Source organism: Vipera ursinii (genome assembly GCF_947247035.1).
Source record: "Vipera ursinii genome assembly, chromosome: Z".
Lineage (NCBI taxonomy): Eukaryota > Metazoa > Chordata > Lepidosauria > Squamata > Viperidae > Vipera > Vipera ursinii.
This window is the reverse complement of record NC_139517.1, coordinates 57,047,144-57,065,118: the sequence shown is the minus strand read 5'-3', so window position 1 is coordinate 57,065,118 and position 17,975 is coordinate 57,047,144. Positions and strand designations below refer to the sequence as shown.

Below are 17,975 nucleotides of genomic sequence, written 5' to 3'. Positions count from 1 at the left end.
CAAAATGCAGCTGAAAGGCAAGTTAGTAAAAAAAAATGCTTGGGAAGACAGGCTCAGGTGTAGCAACCTTACTCTGCATGGGTATTGATGCAGGTTGCTCATGGATGAGACTGAAGGCCTAGGCCTGGGGCGATGGCATGCATGCCCACAGAGAGGTTCACCACCATGGAGCTAAGGTGTGCCTGAAACACACCACAATAGTAATGAGGGACTTTAACTACCCTGACATTAACTGGGAGACAATCTGTGCATCAACTGGGATATTAAATCAGTTCCAAAACTATTTATTTATTTAATTATTTTATTATATTTATATACCGCCCTTTCCTGAAGGACTCAGGGCGGTTTACAGGGTAATTAAAAATCAAAATACAAAAGTTAAAAAACCAAGTTTTAAAAAAATTAAATTTATCCCTGTATAAGTAAAACCCCAATTAAAATAAATTAATCCTCAGTCTGGGCCAGAGAGCTCGAAGAGCCAGGTCTTCAGGTCCTGGCGGAATGAACGGAGGTTGGGGGCAGTCCTAAGCTCCACTGGCAGCTGGTTCCAAAGGGCAGGTGCACCCACTGAGAAGGCCCTATCCCTGGGTGTTGTCCGCCGGCAATCTCTTACCGGCGGTACCCTGAGAAGACCCTCCCTGTGGGAGTGCACTGGACGAAGGGAGCTTGATGCTGGCAGCAGGTGTTCCCTCAGATAACCCGGACCCAAGCCATTTAGGACTTTATACGTCATCACCAGCACCTTGAATCTCAAGGTAACCAGAGGATCAGCTGTACTGGACTTAATTCTTATAAATAGGGATGGAATGATAGAGAGAGCTGAAGTTGCAGGAACTTTAGGAAGAGTGACCAGGTCATACTGGAATTCAATATAGGGTATGTCTAGTTTAATTAAATAAGGATGACAAGATAGCAGTGTTCCACTATTTGAGGGGCAGTCACAAAAAAGAAGAGGGAGCTAACCTATTCTCCAAAACACCTGAAGGCAGGACAAAAGGCAATGGGTGGAAACTTATCAAAGAGAAATTCAACCTAGAATTAAGGAGAAACATCCTGACAATGAAAACAATCAGTGGAATGGCTTGACTTCATAAGTTGTAGATGCTGCAACACTGGAGGTTTTTAAGAAGAGATTGGACAATGATTTGTCTGATATAGTATAGGGCAGGCATGTCAAACTCACTGCATCACATGACGTGTCACAATATATCACGATTTCTTTTACATTGCCGGAGCTGGGGTGGGTGCAGCTTCCATATGATGCAACTGGCCCTCAGGCCGGCAGTTTGACACCCCTGGTATATAGGGACTCCTACTTGAGCACAGGGTTAACAAGAAGACCTCCAAAGTCCCTTCCAACTCTGTTATTTTTCTGGATTAACATATTTCAGAAAGTTCAAGGCTTAGAAAATAATCTTTCTAACTATACTAAAAAACTGAAGAAATATTTGTGTGGTTGCTTTAGATTCTGTTTTTTTGAGCATAGATTCTTCATTTTAATTCTGTTTGTATATAACTGCAGATAAGCTGAGGCTAAAACATCCTTTGGTGGAATCCACCACAGTCTAGCATGCGTTTCAAACATCTTGACAATATGCTACTTAGTGCCCATTCCTTTGCTTCTTCAAAAAGGAAACTATGAGTGTAAACTTCAAAATTCAGTGTCAGTGCAATTAAGTACCTCTCTCAAAACTGATGTTCAGGTGAGAGAAATGAAACAGAAACAGTAGGGAAATATTATGAATCCTGTTAACTCTTATTGTCTTACATGACTTCCTTATGTGGAAACTGGGCCAAGATTATTTATATTAAGGAAAATTAAATTATTATTTAACGGCACTTTACCAGATTCATCATGATCATGCTTCAAGTAAACAGGATCTATTTTAAAGGCACATGTTAAATCCGATCTCTTCTTCACCCTGCACAAATATTGTATATAGATGGTTACTGCTTTACTTAAAAGTTTACCTATTTCTATGAAAAACTAGAAATAGAGATATAAATATAAATCAATGCAGAGAAATAAATGGAGAAGTGTTAACTGGTGATTAAACTTTAATCTTTCCAACTCTACAATTCTATGAAATAAAAAGAATTGACCACAAAAATTAATGAATTCATCAGTATTTAAGTCACATAAATGTACAAGCACCTTCTCTGATAAATATTGAATTTAACAAATCTAAATATGACATTACACCCTAACAATTAGCAAATGCTTTGTAACATACATTTTGTTTGCTTTCCTTTCTGGTACACTCTAGGGATACAGTAAGATATCATATAGAATCTGGATTAACAAAGTGGGTGGGGGATTTCTGCCAAAAATTGTAATTCTGTTTGTATAAGGCATTTTTTGGCTTATCATGAATGAGCTAGAATGAAATGCATATGTCTCATGTTGTCTTATGTCAATGGAAACATATCAACAAACTGTGGAAATTCTTTCTTTCATCATAATGTGGGAACTAACCCTCTGGCTTGCTTTTCTAAGTAGAATGAATCTGAATTCATGCAATTCCTTCTTAAAAAGAGGCAAATTAGAGATCTTGGACTACATTGAATGATAAGTAGCTTGTTTTAAAGTTTATCGAGTCACTTTTGATCTAAGGAAACAAGCAGAAGTAATCAATTGGTATGATAAGTAGACTAAACTAGAGTAATGGTTTAATTCATTTAGAGAAAAATGTCATGTGATAACACTGTTAATAATTCTAGTATTTCCTACTTACCACATAGTAGAACAATCAAAGTTGACCAGGAGCCACTTATGGGGGTTGAAGTTGAATGAATCTGCATACTACAAAAAAGAAAACAGACCAACTATTATAGGATAAGTGTCCTGAAAAAGTTTCCAAAATATCATTCTTTAAAATGCAACAAATATTGGTATATTCAAAGACCTCTTTGAATTTCCAATTCAACCCACCTCAGAGGTCACTGTTGTGAGGAAAATAGGTGGAGGAAGGTATGTTCACCATTTTAAGTTATGCATAAAAAATAATGAAGACTGTAGTAATGGCCTGCATTACTACATAAAGAGTATGTGCATTACCTACATGAATGGTTTGCATTACCTACATGATCTGCATTACCTATATGAAAGGCTTATGGCAAAGGATGGGTTGCACATCAAAAGAACCGGGAAGGATGTATTAGAAAGTTGAAACTAAAGTTTAAACTAAAATTCAGGGGGAAGGTAACCAATCCTTAGGATCTTTGGGACCTATTTCCAGCATAAACCCCAAGACAATGAATCAAACAATGAGGTAAGGAGTGATGGGAAGGAAGAACAATTCAGATATAAAGTAGGAGGTATGGCTTGGGTCTGGATTATCTGAGGGAGCATCTGCTTCTGGCATCCACTTCCCATTGTCCTGTGCACTCCCACAGGGAGGGCCTTCTTAGGGTACTACCGGTGAAGGATTGCTGGCGGGTGACTCCCAGAGAGAGGGCCTTCTCTGTGGGTGTGCCTGCCCTTTGGAACCAACTTCCGATGGAACTTAGGACTGCCTCTGACCTCCGCTCATTCCGCTGGGACCTGAAAACTTGGCTCTTTGAGCTGTCGGGCCTAGACTGAGGGGTTTTAATTGGGTTTTAAATGTTTTAATTTTTAAACTTTGGGCTTTAAATTTAATTAATTGTATTAAATTTTTTAACTTTTGTATGTTATGATTTTAATTGCCCTGTAAACCGCCCTGAGTCCTACGGGAATAGGGCGGTATATAAGTTGAAAAAATAAATAATAAATAATAAATATAGGAAGCATACCCAGGGTCAGCTATAAAGGACTCAAAATGTCTATATACAAAAGCTCAAAGTTTGGGGAACAAACAAGGTGAACATCAAGTAGTAGTAGTACATGTGGGCAAGTACATGTGGGCACGTTTTTAACCAAAACTTGCTGGAATGAAACTCCTGACCTAAATGTAGTGATGGAAGGATGCAAACTATTCAAAATAAACAGACCTAATAAAAAAGGAAGTGGAATTGCATTATATGTAAGAGATAACTACATCTCCCGAAATGCAGAAAAACAGGAATCAAAGCCTCCTAGAATGCATATGGATCAATATAAAAGAAAAAAAATGACATAGACATATATTACAGGCCACCCAACCTGTAAGAAGAAATACAGTAGATACAGGAGATAACCTTTTTGCTAAACAGTTAAAAATGTATGTATGAAACACATACAGCAATGGGAAACTTTAACTATTCTGACATCAACTGGGAGACAAACACTGCATCAAATGGGAGCTCGAACAGGTTCCTGACCAACCTACTGTAGCTGACATTGTTTTGTCACCCAAAAGGTAGAGGAGAGTTAGGATATATGGAACTTAATTCTTACTAACAAAGAAGAAGTGATGGGGGGAGTTCCTGTTTGGCAGCCATCGGGACAAGTTGGAAAAGTCAGTGCTCGGCTTTCCAGCTTGGTTTTTCTTCATCTAGCAACCCTTAAAGTGTCAAAATGTTGCCCTGGAGGGGCAATGGAGGAGGAGGGATACTTCAGGAGCTCAGATCAGGGGGGACCCGATTGGAGCGAAATGTAGGACACTCTGGAAAAATGAAGAATAAAGGCTGTTAAAATCTTTCCAGCCACAGCCATCTCCGGCAGGGACAAAAGGATTATAAATCAACTGAATCTCAACTGCGTGCTGAAGCTGGATGAGAAATACTTTCTCTTTTCTTCTCTTTGAGGATTATAAATGTTGAGCCCTGAGGGAAAAGGGCTGGAAAGCAAAGACCCCCAGAAGATTTAACACCAGCAAGGGAATATAAAAGGGGGGAAAGACTTTTTGTTAAAAATATTGGATATTGATAAATAAGCCAAGGAGGACATCTAGTGGTGAAAAAAGAACAAAATTTCTGAAATATTGTTGTTGACAGATGAGAATGATAAAAAGATAGTACAAGAAAATGAAAAATTAGATAACGCAATTAAGATTCTAGAGATGGACAAAGCGGAAAATTATTTAAGATTTCAAAATATTCCTGAAGATAGAGAGGAAAATATAGAGGAGGTGATTATTGACACATTGGAGGAGGCTCTGAAGGCAGATAGAGGAGAAATTCAACTTGAATTAGATGGGATATTTCGCTTCAATTCAAGCTATGCAAGAAGAAATAAGTTGCCAAGAGAAGTACATGTACGGTTTATAAAGAAGACAACAAGAGATGAAATACAGTACTACGGAAAGTTAGAGATGAACCAATACAATATAAAAATAAAGAAATTGTGGTCTTAAAACAGATACCTAAGAGAGTTAGAGATTGATGAAGACAGTATCATTTTTTGACTACAAAATTGATTGCTAGTGGCATAAACTTTAGATACTTGATGCCAGAAGGTATCTTAATAAACTGGAACAATACAAGGTATAGACTTTACTCAATTTGGAAAGCAGAAGATTTTGAAGGTTAATTTTGGATGAAGGAGTAAAAAGAGGTCAAGGGGAGAGTAAGGAGCAGAAACAAACAGAAGAGAGGACTCAAGGAGCAACTGCACAAACAAAAGAACAGAAAGAGGAAGATGACCAAAAGGGCAAGGATGAAGGACTTGCCAGAGAACAAAGGACTACTAGATCTACTAGACCAAAATATAAATAAATGGAAATGGATAAAGAAAATGGAATCTTCTCAGTAAACATAAATGGACTAAATTCTCCAATTAAAAGAAATAAATTTTTTAGGAAATTACGGAAATTGAATTTGGATATAATTTGTTTGCAAGAAACACATATAAAAGTACAACGTTATAAATTATTGGAATATCCAAAAATTGGAAAACTCTATTATGCATCAGCACAACAGAAAAAAAGAGGAGTAGCTTTACATATTAAAGAGACAATAAATTCAAAAATGTTATATTCAGATGAAGAAGGAAGAATTTTAATGGTAGAAATTTATCTGCATCAAAAGCAAATATTATTAGTGGCAATTTATGCACCGAATAATAATCAAGAAAATTTTTATTAAAACTTACATACAAAAATAATAGAAGTGGAGTACCACCCTCCTTCCCCCCCCCAACTTCCCAGAGCTGAATACAGGGTTATAGATATAATAATCATATTCTAACTAAAATTATCCATTATAAAATTAACCTAATAACAATATCCCTCTAAAATCTACTCATAAGCTAAGTGAAACTTTTTAGTCCCATATTTATTCTGAATATAATCTATCCATCTTCTCCAAACTGAAATATATCTTTCTTGTGAATGATCCTTCAAATAAGCAGAAATCTTAGACATTTCTGCAAGATTCGATACTTTAAGTACCCATTCTTCTATAGTAGGCAAACTATCCTTCCTCCAATATTGTCCCACCAGTAACTGTGCTGCTGTTATCAAATTCAACATCAGATTGGTTTCTTTAGTATCACAATCTACAACAATACCCAATAAAAACAATTGTGGAGAAAACTATCTTTCTCTTAAAAATCTTTTGAATGTTCCACCAAATTTTAATCCAAAAAGCTTTTATATTTCTACAAGTCCACCACATATGAAAGTAGGTGGCATCTAAACTACCACATCTCCAGCATTTAGACTGTAGGTTAGGATACATGTTAGACAACTTTTTAGGATCCAAATGCCATCTATAAAACATTTTATAAAAATTTTCTCTTAAATTTTGAGCCTGAGTAATTTAACATTTCTAACCCAAATTACCTCCCAAATATCCAACGGAATTGGTTCCTGGATATTTTGTGCCCACTTTATCATACAATATCATACAATCTTTAACTAATTCCGTTTCTGAATCCAATTCAATTAAAACATTATATATCCTCTTTATATGTGCATGATTTAAATCTCTAATTTGTTTTACTAAATTTTCATCTGTAGTTCTGATGCCAACCTTCTGATGCAGCTTCCACCTAGCTTTCAATTGGGTATATCGAAACCAAGAGTAACTTATGTTTTCTTGTTTTAACTCATCTAATGATTTAAGTTGCCAATTATTCCCTTCCAATCTAAGTAATTCCTTATAGGAAAACATATCCAAACTCACTCCCATAGCTACGCCTTCTATCGCGTGTCCGGGAATTCCCCAAACTGGTATTTTATAATTTAACTTATAATAATACTTTTTCCAGACACGCAGCAAGGCACTTCTAAGAATGTGAGATTTAAAAACCCTGTCCACCTTTTTATCATAAAGCAAATATGCATGCCATCCATATACCAAGTCCCAACCCTCAAGGTGAAGTATTCTTTTATTAGTTATATTAAGCCAATCACTAACCCATGTCAAGACCACCGCATCATAATACAATTTCAAATTAGGCACCTTAAGTCCCCCTTTTTCCCTAGCATCTTGCAGAATCTTAAATTTGACTCTTGGTTTTTTCCCCGCCCAGATAAATTTATTAATACCCTTCTGCCATTCATCAAGGTTAGCATCCTTTTTCAATATAGGTATCATATGAAACAAAAAGAGAAACTTCGGCAGGACATTCATTTTAACAGCTGCGATTCTTCCCAATAGAGATAATTGTAATTTTTCCAATTATTTAAATCCTTTTGTACCTTCAACCATAGCGTTTCATAATTATTCTTATATAATTTTGCATTTAAAGCTGCAATATACATTCCCAAATACTTAATCTTTTTTACTATTTCAAAACCTGTTAATTTGGTTAACATTTCTCTTTCACTCATAGACATATTCTTAGACAATTTTAATGGTAGAAATTTATCTGTATTAAAAGCAAATATTATTAATGGCAATTTATGCAACGAATAATAATCAAGAAAATTTTTACAAAAACCTACATAGAAAAATAATAGAAATGGAGTATCAAAATATTTGCCTACTAGGAGATTTCAACACAATAATAGATGGAAAAATTGACTATAAAAGTAACAAAACAGGGAAAAATGGAAGAGGAAGATTACCTAAGACATTCTTTGATATGGCGGAGGAAATTGGAATTCAAGATGTTTGGAGAGAAGTGAATCCACAAAAATTGCAATATACATTTTACTGAAATAGTCAGAAATCTTGGTCAAGAATTGATATGATTTGGATGACTGCCGATTTGAGAATGAATGTTCAGGACATTGAAATAGAAATAGGCATATGGGCAGATCATAATCCTTTGAAAATGACGTGGAAAGGAATACAAAAATGGCTAAGATGGACTTTAAATTGTTCCATATTAAAAGAAAAAGAATTTATAGAATTAACAAAAAAAGAAATGGAATTCTTCTTCAAAGAAAATAAAAAGGAAGATAGTACAATACAAAATCTATGGGATACAGCCAAATCATATTTTAGAGGTATAGCTATATCGTATATGGCAAGGAAAAATAAACAGAGAAAACAGCAATATGTATTATTAAAAAAAGAATTTGGAAAGTTAGAATCAGAACTGCAAAGAAATCCACAAAAAAGACTTTAATAAGAGATATGGATATAATAAAACATAAATTGAATCTGTTAGATTCAGAAAAAGTGGCAGAACAGATAAAAAGAGCGAAGCAAAATGTTTTTGAAAATGCCAATAAGCCGGGAAGATGGTTAGCTTATAAACTTAAAAAAAACAGAAAGGAAAAAAAGATATATAATTTACTTGATGGGAAAGGTTATTTACAATATAAATATGAAGAAATAAAAAAGATAGTTAAAGAATTTTATAAGGAACTGCATAATAAAAAGGAGATTTCAAGAGAGAAAACCGTAAAATACTTGGAAGAAAGTAATCTTCCAAAGATTTCAGAGACATTTAAAAATATGTTAGATGAAGGAGTTACAATGATGGAAATAACAGAGGACACAAAGAGACCAAAAAATGGTAAAACTCCTTATCCAGATGGACTTCCAGCGGAGTTATATAAGAACTTACAAGAGATATTAAGTGAACCATTGAAAGAAGTTTGTAATGGACTTTTATTAGAAGCTAAAATGCCGAAGACATGGATAGAAGTAAATATTACCTTAATACCAAAAGATGATTCGGATTTAACCCGGATTAAGAATTATAGACCGATTTCATTGCTCAATGTGGATTACAAAGTTTTTACCTCAATAATGGCAGAGAGATTGAATAAATATTTGGTTGAATTTATATACCTGGATCAAAATGGCTTTTTACCAAAGAGAAAAATTAAAAATAATTTAAGAGTGATAATATATGTATTGGAATACTACAAGCTACATCCAGGGAAACAAATGGCATTAATATTTTTAGATGCTCAAAAGGCATTTGATAATATTTCATGGCAATTTATGATTCATCAATTACAGACAATGGACTTTGGACAGAATTTTATAAATATGGTAAAAACAATATACAATAAACAAACAGCCAAAGTGATTGTGAATGGAGAGTGTACTGAGAGCTTTGAAATAAGGAAAGGCACAAGGCAAAGATGCCCTCTATCCCCTCTGTTATTCATTTTAACTTTGGAAGTTTTAAATTGAAATATAAGACAAGATACAGAAATTAGAGGGTTGGGGATAAAGGGTGAAACATATAAATTACAAGCATTTGCTGTTGATTTGGTGTTTATTTTGGAAGATCCCTTGGAGATGATTCCAAAATTGTGGGGGAAAATAGAACAATGTGGTGAAATAGTGGGACTAAAAATTAATAAAGAAAAAACTGAGATAATAGTTAAGAATCTTAGGGATAAGCAAAAAAGTTGAATGTCAGAAGTGACAGAGGTACAAATAGTGAAAAAGGTAAAATACTTGGGTATATATTTATCAGCAAAGCGCTCAACATTGAAAGAAGATAACTATACAAGGTTATTGAAACAAATAAAGTTAGACCTGGAAAAGTGGAAGAACTTAAAATTGTCATTATTAGGAAGAATAGCTACAGTTAAAATGAATATATTGCCTAAGATTTTATTTCTGTTTCAGACAATTCTGATAAAACTTGGGAGAAATTTTTTTCAAGAGATAAATTCAGTAGTTTTGAAGTTTGTATGGCAAGGAAAAAAAAGCTAGAATAAAAATGAAAACCTTGCAAGATACTAAGGAAAATGGAGGCTTTGGCCTAACTGAGTGGGCTTTGTATTATCAAGCATCTGTATTAACATGGGTGAAAGAATGGATAATGCTTAGGAATAAAAGGTTGTATTTGGAGGGACATGACTTACAGTTGGGGTGGCACGCTTTTTCGTGGTATGGGAAAAACAAAATCCATAAGTATTTTCAAAATCACTGTATTAGAAATGCTTTGATAACAGTATGGGAAAAAATTAAAACGAAAATATATGTAAAAATTCCAAGGTGGTTATCAACAATTGAAGCTTTTTCACACATAAATTTGTTAGATTTTTAAAAAACGTGGACATATAGAGATATTTTGAATACTGATGGGACATTAAAATCGAAACAAGAGCTGGAACATCAGGGTATCAACATGACATGGTGGGTACACTTACAAATACAAAATAGATGTGAAAAAGATATGAAACTATATGGATTTTATAAAGAACAAACTGTGTTTGATAAGATATTATTAACTTCTGATGAGAAATTAAGAAATTGTATAATCTTTTGTTAACTTTAGAGATGGAAAGTGAACAAATTAAAGGGACAATGATAAGGTGGGTGGAAAACTTTGGTTATAATATAGAATTAGAAAAATGGCAAAAATTGTGGGAGAGAAATCATAAATTGACAATGTCAACTGCGTATAAAGAAAATTTGTATAAAATGTTTTATAGATGGTACTTACCTCCAGCTAGATTAGCAAAAATGTTTAAAAATGTATCAGGTAAATGTTGGAAATGTAAACATAACTTAGGTACATATTATCATATCTGGTGGACATGTGACAAGGTAAAGGCTTATTGGAAAAAAAATACATGCTTGGCTAGAAAAAATATTAGGAGAACATGTAGTATTTAATCCTGAATTTTTTTTATTAGGTATAGTACCAGAAAAGATCAATAAGAAAAATTTGTACTTGGTTTTACATATTGTAACTGCAGCAAGAATAAACTATGCACAATGTTGGAAAAATGAACAAATACCTTCAGAAGAAGAGGTAATAAAAAAGATACTAGAATGTGCAGAGATGGACAGATTAACTATGAGGCTGAAACATAAAGAAGAAACAGAATATTACCAAAGCTGGAATTTATTCTACAAATGATTAGAAGAGAAAACCAAAGAATAGGACTTGATTATGTATTAGTGTTTTATGAATCCAGATCGCACGTTGTTTGAAAAACTAACATATGTATGTAGAGGTTAAATAATAATAATAAAAAACTTTATGATAAAAAAAGAAGTGGTAATGGGGGAGGGGGTTGAAGTTGTCAGGACTTGGGGAGAGAGTGACCATGCCATACTGGAATTCAATATAATGCAAACACAAATAATAGAACATATTATTAAAGCACAGTCTCTTTAGCTTTAAAAGACCTGATTTTAACAAACTTAGAACTTGGGAAGGATTCCATGGATGAAAACTTTAAAAAGGAAAACAATTCAAGAAGCCTAGGAAAATGAAAAATATGATTATAAAAGTCTAGTCCAACTCAAACCACTGGAAAAAAACAAGAAATCCAACAAGAAACCAGCCTGGTTACATAAACAACTCTCTGACAAACTGAAACAGAGGCACATAACTAAGTAGCTCGAATATGCAAAGATGAAGTCAGAAAAGCTACAGCTCAGAATGCAGTAAGACTTGTAACAAATTTCAAAAATAATTTTAAAAAGTTTCTTTCAACATATAAAAAACAAGAAAAAAGTCAAGGAAACAATTGGCCCACTAAGTAAAGAAGATGACAAGGAAGTAATGGGCTGTAGAGAGAAAGCAGAGCTGCTTAATTCAGACTTTGAATCTGTCTTCGTGCAAAAGCTCAACCCACCAAAAACATAACCATAAGACATACTAGGAATCCAAACTAAATTAAGAAAATGATGAGGGATGTAGTGTATGCAGGTTTTGCATACATGTGCGGGTCAGTGAATTAAGGAGGTGTGGTGCTGGACAGCTCTGAGCAGGAACAGCGTTCGGCGGGAAGTCAGAACAAGGGGACAGCATTCAGCGGGAGAGCAGGATTTAAAGGGATTGGCTGACCAGCCGGCAAGATGCTTGGATTTTAACCCATTGGCCAGGAAGTTACCTGACCAGGTATAAGTGAGGGCCGAAATCCTTTGTTCCCCAGTTCAGCCATGTTCCTCAATAAACAACTTAGCTCCTGAACCTGTGTCGCCTCTGATTCTGGAACCAACACAACAACTGGCAATGAGGATGGGATTTTGTTCTGAAGGGTGGTAGGAATCCCAACTGACTGGAAAATCACCACCTGCATTGGAACAGAATGGAAGGAACGCACGAGATTTCCCAGGACGGTCAGGCTCAAATGGCTCAGGCGGGTCCAGCTCCCATGGTCCAGGTCAGTCAAGCCCCCATGGCGCCGGTCAGTGTAGACCCCACTTTTAATAGCGCTCGCCCTGAAGAGTGGGAGGCATTCGTGGGGCAGCTAGAATTTTACTTCATCACCAATAATATTACTGAGGACAGGATCAAGGCAGCCACCCTGCTCAGCACATGTGGGAAGGACATTTATCAATTAGCTGTGGGCCTGTGTGCACCCACAGCCATCAGGGCGGTGAAGTATGATGACCTTATGGACAAATTAAATCAGTATTTTAACCCACACATGTCAGAAGTGGCATGGACGTTCAAATTTGAAAAAAGGAACCAGCGGCCAGGGGAGTCAGGGTCTGCATTCATGGCTGCAGTCAGGCAGGCGGCTCGCCTATGCAACTTCAACGATTTAGAGAGGAGATTGCGGGACCGAATCATTTGCGGGCTCAGAGATTGAAAATTGAGACAAAAGCTGCTGGCCAGACTGGGTCTAACCCTCAAGACAGTACAAGAAGAGGTATTGGCCTGGGAGCTAGCTGAGAAGCCAGAGACATCTGACGCCAGCCACAGCAGCCAGGGAAGCACCATCCATCAGATGCACAGGGCAGGAGGAACCAGCGAGGATGAACTAGCGGCTGAAGTAGACGCGGTCCATCTAAGACCCCCCCATCCATCCAGACAGCGTGGAAGCCCAAAAGGACAATGATCAGCATCAACACCAGCCACCAACAGCCAGGACAAGAGATGCTCTGGGTGCAAAGGCTGCATGTCCCGACAGAGATGTGCCGGTTGCAGGGGGAAACATCACCGTTCTACCTGCAAATTCTGGGGGGCCAAATGCCGAGTGTGCAGCAAGACGGGACACATCACATCTGTCTGCCGGAGCTGGAGTAGACACGTGCTACACGAGGTGGATGCTGAAACTCACCTGCCAGCAGGTACTGGGGGTCCGAAGTGCAGAGTGCCTATCAGCTATACCAGGAGCAGATGGGCGGTTTGTAACATGGGGGGTTGTCAATCCATCACCCCCAAAATTAAGCTAGAGGTGTACCTCCAAGGGGTTCCATGTAAAATGGAGCTAGGCTACGCAGTCTCAGTCATTTCACATGAGATTTATAAGCTCATTTGCAGTCAGAGCGGCCAGCGGGTTCCCTTGAGGCCATCTAGCATTACTCTTACTGATTTCCAGAATACCCCGATACAAGTCCGGGGGAGGCCACTTTCTCTGTGAGGTACAGGGCGTTCCAGGGGCCCTTGGATGTCCTAGTGGTCAAGGGACAGAGAACCAGCTTGTTAGGGTTAAGCTGGTTCAAAGCACTGGGAATGCGCATCATTGGAATTCACCAGACACAGACGCAGACACCCAGTATCGAATCCATGTGCAAGGCATTTGCAGACGTATTCAATGGGACACTAGGAAAATACACAGGTCCACCGATTGCATTCAAATTGAACCCCAACGTTCAACCAATCAGAATTAAGCCCATGAGAGTACTGTTCGCCCTTAAACATAAAATTGAGCAGGAACTCGACAAGCTAGTTGCGCAGGGGGTTCTGCACCCGGTAGAGGGGGCAGAGTGGGAGACCCCAATTGTCACCCCACTCAAGGCAAACGGTGATGTCAGGATCTGTGCTGATTATAAATGCATGATCAATAAATCGTTGAACCCCCATGCATACCCAGTACCCACAGTTAGCAGCATCATAGCATCACTCCAGGGAGGGGCCATTTTCACCAAGCTGGATCTCGCTCAGGCTTATTTACAGCTCCCAGTCAACCCAGAGACTGCTGCGGCGCAAACAATAGACACCCACAAGGGGGCATTCCGGGTAGACCAGTTGCAGTTCAGAGTCAGTGTGGCTCCAGGCATCTTCCAGGAGGTGATGGAACGAACACTTAAGGGCATACCAGGCATCTGCCCGTATTTTGATGACGTCCTCATAGCAGGGGACTCAGAGGAGGTTTTGGCAGAATGACTGCAGGCTGTTCTGGGTAGATTTCGTGCTGCTGGCCTTAAGCTTAAGAAAGAGAAGTGCTGCATTGGAGTGCCTGAGGCAGAATTCTTGGGGTTCAGGATTGACGCCAAGGGGGTTCACTCTGCAGCATCTAAGGTGAAAGCAATCAAAGAGGCCCCCACACCAAAAAACAAAGCTGACCTGCAAGCGTTTCTGGGGTTACTTAATTTCTATCACGCTTTCCTACCCCACAAGGCTTCAATTGCTGAACCCTTGCATAGGCTATTAGATAAGAAATCAACATGGAACTGGACCAAGGCCATGTTCCTCAATAAACAACTTAGCTCCTGAACCTGTGTTGCCTCTGATTCTGGAACCAACACAACAAGGGAACACCTGTCTGCTCTAGATGAGTTCAAGTCACAGGAACCTGATGGATTGCATCCCAGAGTTCTGGCAAGAACTGGTAGACGTCATCTCAGAACTACTGAATCATATCTTTCCTAGATTCTGAAGCACCAGAGGACTAAAAAAGAGCTGATGTGGTTCCCATCTTCAAAAAAAGGGGGGGAGAAACAGACCCAGGAAACTATAGACCATGGGTCAGCAACCTGCGGCTCTGGAGCTGCATGCGGCTCTTTCAGCCTTTTCCTGCGGCTCCCAGTTGTGCTCCGCCATTTGCAGAGAGAGAGAGAGAGAGAGAGAGGGGCACTTGCGTTTCGCTCTCTCTCTCTCTCTCTCTCTCTCTCTCTCTCTCTCTCTCTCTCTCTCTGTGTGTGTGTGTGTGTGTGTGTGTGTGTGTTGTGTGTGTGTAAAACTCATGCTGTTCTCTGAGAAGCTGACAAGTTATCCACAGGAAGCAGCAGAAAGCAGGGCAGGAGAGCCAGCCCAATAAGAATGTGTGTCAGCTTGTCCGAGAACCGCGTGAAGCCAGCTTGCCAGGTGAGCAGAGGATCGGAGAGAGGGGGGTGGGAGAGAGAGAGAGGGAGGGAGGGAGGGAGGGAGAGAGAGAGAGAGAGAGAGAGAGAGAGAAACGCAAGTGCCCCCCTCTCTCTCTCTCTCTCTCTCTCTCTCTCTCTCTCTCTGCAAATGGCGGAGCACAACTGGGAGCCGCAGGAAAAGGCTGAAAGAGCCGCATGCAGCTCCAGAGCCGCAGGTTGCTGACCCATGGTCTATAGTTTCCTGGGTCTGTTTCTCCCCCCCTTTTTTTGAAGATGGGAACCACATCAGCTCTTTTTTAGTCCTCTGGTGCTTCAGAATCTAGGAAAGATATGATTCAGTAGTTCTGAGATGACGTCTACCAGTTCTTGCCAGAACTCTGGGATGCAATCCATCAGGTTCCTGTGACTTGAACTCATCTAGAGCAGACAGGTGTTCCCTTGTTGTGTTGGTTCCAGAATCAGAGGCAACACAGGTTCAGGAGCTAAGTTGTTTATTGAGGAACATGGCCTTGGTCCAGTTCCATGTTGATTTCTTATCTAATAGCCTATGCAAGGGTTCAGCAATTGAAGCCTTGTGGGGTAGGAAAGCGTGATAGAAATTAAGTAACCCCAGAAACGCTTGCAGGTCAGCTTTGTTTTTTGGTGTGGGGGCCTCTTTGATTGCTTTCACCTTAGATGCTGCAGAGTGAACCCCCTTGGCGTCAATCCTGAACCCCAAGAATTCTGCCTCAGGCACTCCAATGCAGCACTTCTCTTTCTTAAGCTTAAGGCCAGCAGCACGAAATCTACCCAGAACAGCCTGCAGTCATTCTGCCAAAACCTCCTCTGAGTCCCCTGCTATGAGGACGTCATCAAAATACGGGCAGATGCCTGGTATGCCCTTAAGTGTTCGTTCCATCACCTCCTGGAAGATGCCTGGAGCCACACTGACTCTGAACTGCAACTGGTCTACCCGGAATGCCCCCTTGTGGGTGTCTATTGTTTGCGCCGCAGCAGTCTCTGGGTTGACTGGGAGCTGTAAATAAGCCTGAGCGAGATCCAGCTTGGTGAAAATGGCCCCTCCCTGGAGTGATGCTATGATGCTGCTAACTGTGGGTACTGGGTATGCATGGGGGTTCACCAGAGGACTAAAAAAGAGCTGATGTGGTTCCCATCTTCAAAAAAAGGGGGGGAGAAACAGACCCAGGAAACTATAGACCATGGGTCAGCAACCTGCGGCTCTGGAGCTGCATGCGGCTCTTTCAGCCTTTTCCTGCGGCTCCCAGTTGTGCTCCGCCATTTGCAGAGAGAGAGAGAGAGAGAGAGAGAGAGAGAGAGAGGGGCACTTGCGTTTCGCTCTCTCTCTCTCTCTCTCTCTCTCTCTCTCTCTCTCTCTCTCTCTCTCTCTCTCTCTGTGTGTGTGTGTGTGTGTGTTGTGTGTGTGTAAAACTCATGCTGTTCTCTGAGAAGCTGACAAGTTATCCACAGGAAGCAGCAGAAAGCAGGGCAGGAGAGCCAGCCCAATAAGAATGTGTGTCAGCTTGTCCGAGAACCGCGTGAAGCCAGCTTGCCAGGTGAGCAGAGGATCGGAGAGAGGGGGGTGGGAGAGAGAGAGAGGGAGGGAGGGAGGGAGGGAGAGAGAGAGAGAGAGAGAGAGAGAGAGAGAGAACTCATGCACACCAGCCTCTATTTCTTTTTATTTAAACTCTTCAATCAAGCTCCCCCCTTGTGTGCGTGTGTGAGTTTTGTGGCTCCCAGTGTGTTTTTTTCCTCTGGGAAATGGGTCCAAGTGGCTCTTTGAAAGTTTAAGGTTGCCGACCCCTGCTACAGACCAATCAGCCTGGCATCAATAACTGGGAAGATTTTGGAAAACATAATCAAGCAACAGATCTCCGTACACCCAGAAGCAAGCAAAGTTATAGAACCTAACAGTGGTTTGTCAAAAGCAGATCATGCCAAACAAATCTTATTTCATTCTTTGACAATGTGGACATAATTAGTGGACCACAAAACTGCACTGGACATAATATACTTGAATTTCAGTAAGGCATTTGTCAAAGTAGACCACAACCCACTCCTTGGTAAGATAAAAAACTGGGATAAACAGTATCACTAACAGATGGATTTGTAACTGGCTGACAGACCACACTGAATGTGTAGTCCTTAATGGAGCTACATCTGCATGGAGGAAAATAAGTAGTGGGGTAGCCCAAGGTTCTGTTGTATGCCCAGTACTCTTCAACATCTTCATAAATGATTTAGTTAAGGGAACTCATCAGATTTGCAGGTGATACTAAACTGGCAAAATAGCGACTTCCGGGTGGCAAGGCTCCGTTGCCGCCAGCCATTTAGGCTGTCAGCCCCGTCGTTCCGTAGAACCGCTGAAAACAGCACCGATCAGCTGTTTTGGTGGCTCGGAAGCCCGCTCCTTGGGAGAAGAGGAGGGGGTGAGCGCCCAGGCAGGGGTAGAGCTCTCCCAGACCGCCAGAGTTGAAACTCTGGTGGTTGAAGGATTGAGCCCCCCCCGAAGCCTGAGTTTGCTCCGGACCTTGGGATGCCTCTGCTCCAAAGCTTTGGAGCAGAGCAGGACGCAGCAACCATCCCTGCCAGTGAGAGTGAACTTTGGATTACTTGGATGCAGGCAGAACTGTACAGGAGAATCATGTCAGAGCAAGTATACGATCTTTAACTCAGTGGATTTCGTGGAGATTTTTAAAAAGTGAAAGTGCGCAACAGAATTG

At 39.7% G+C, this 17,975-nt stretch overlaps 1 protein-coding gene across 1 annotated transcript in view; it reads right to left on the bottom strand.

Annotated features, from left to right (window-relative positions):
* Positions 1-17,975, bottom strand: part of DDC (dopa decarboxylase) — a 185,545-nt gene that overhangs the window by 52,777 nt on the left and 114,793 nt on the right. The window contains exons 9-10 of the mRNA XM_083377131.1: positions 2,736-2,803; positions 1,846-1,922 (exon numbers count right to left, since the gene is read on the bottom strand). Coding sequence (XP_083233257.1) covers positions 1,846-1,922; positions 2,736-2,803 — 145 coding nt within the window. The remainder of the gene's footprint in view (positions 1-1,845; positions 1,923-2,735; positions 2,804-17,975) is intronic.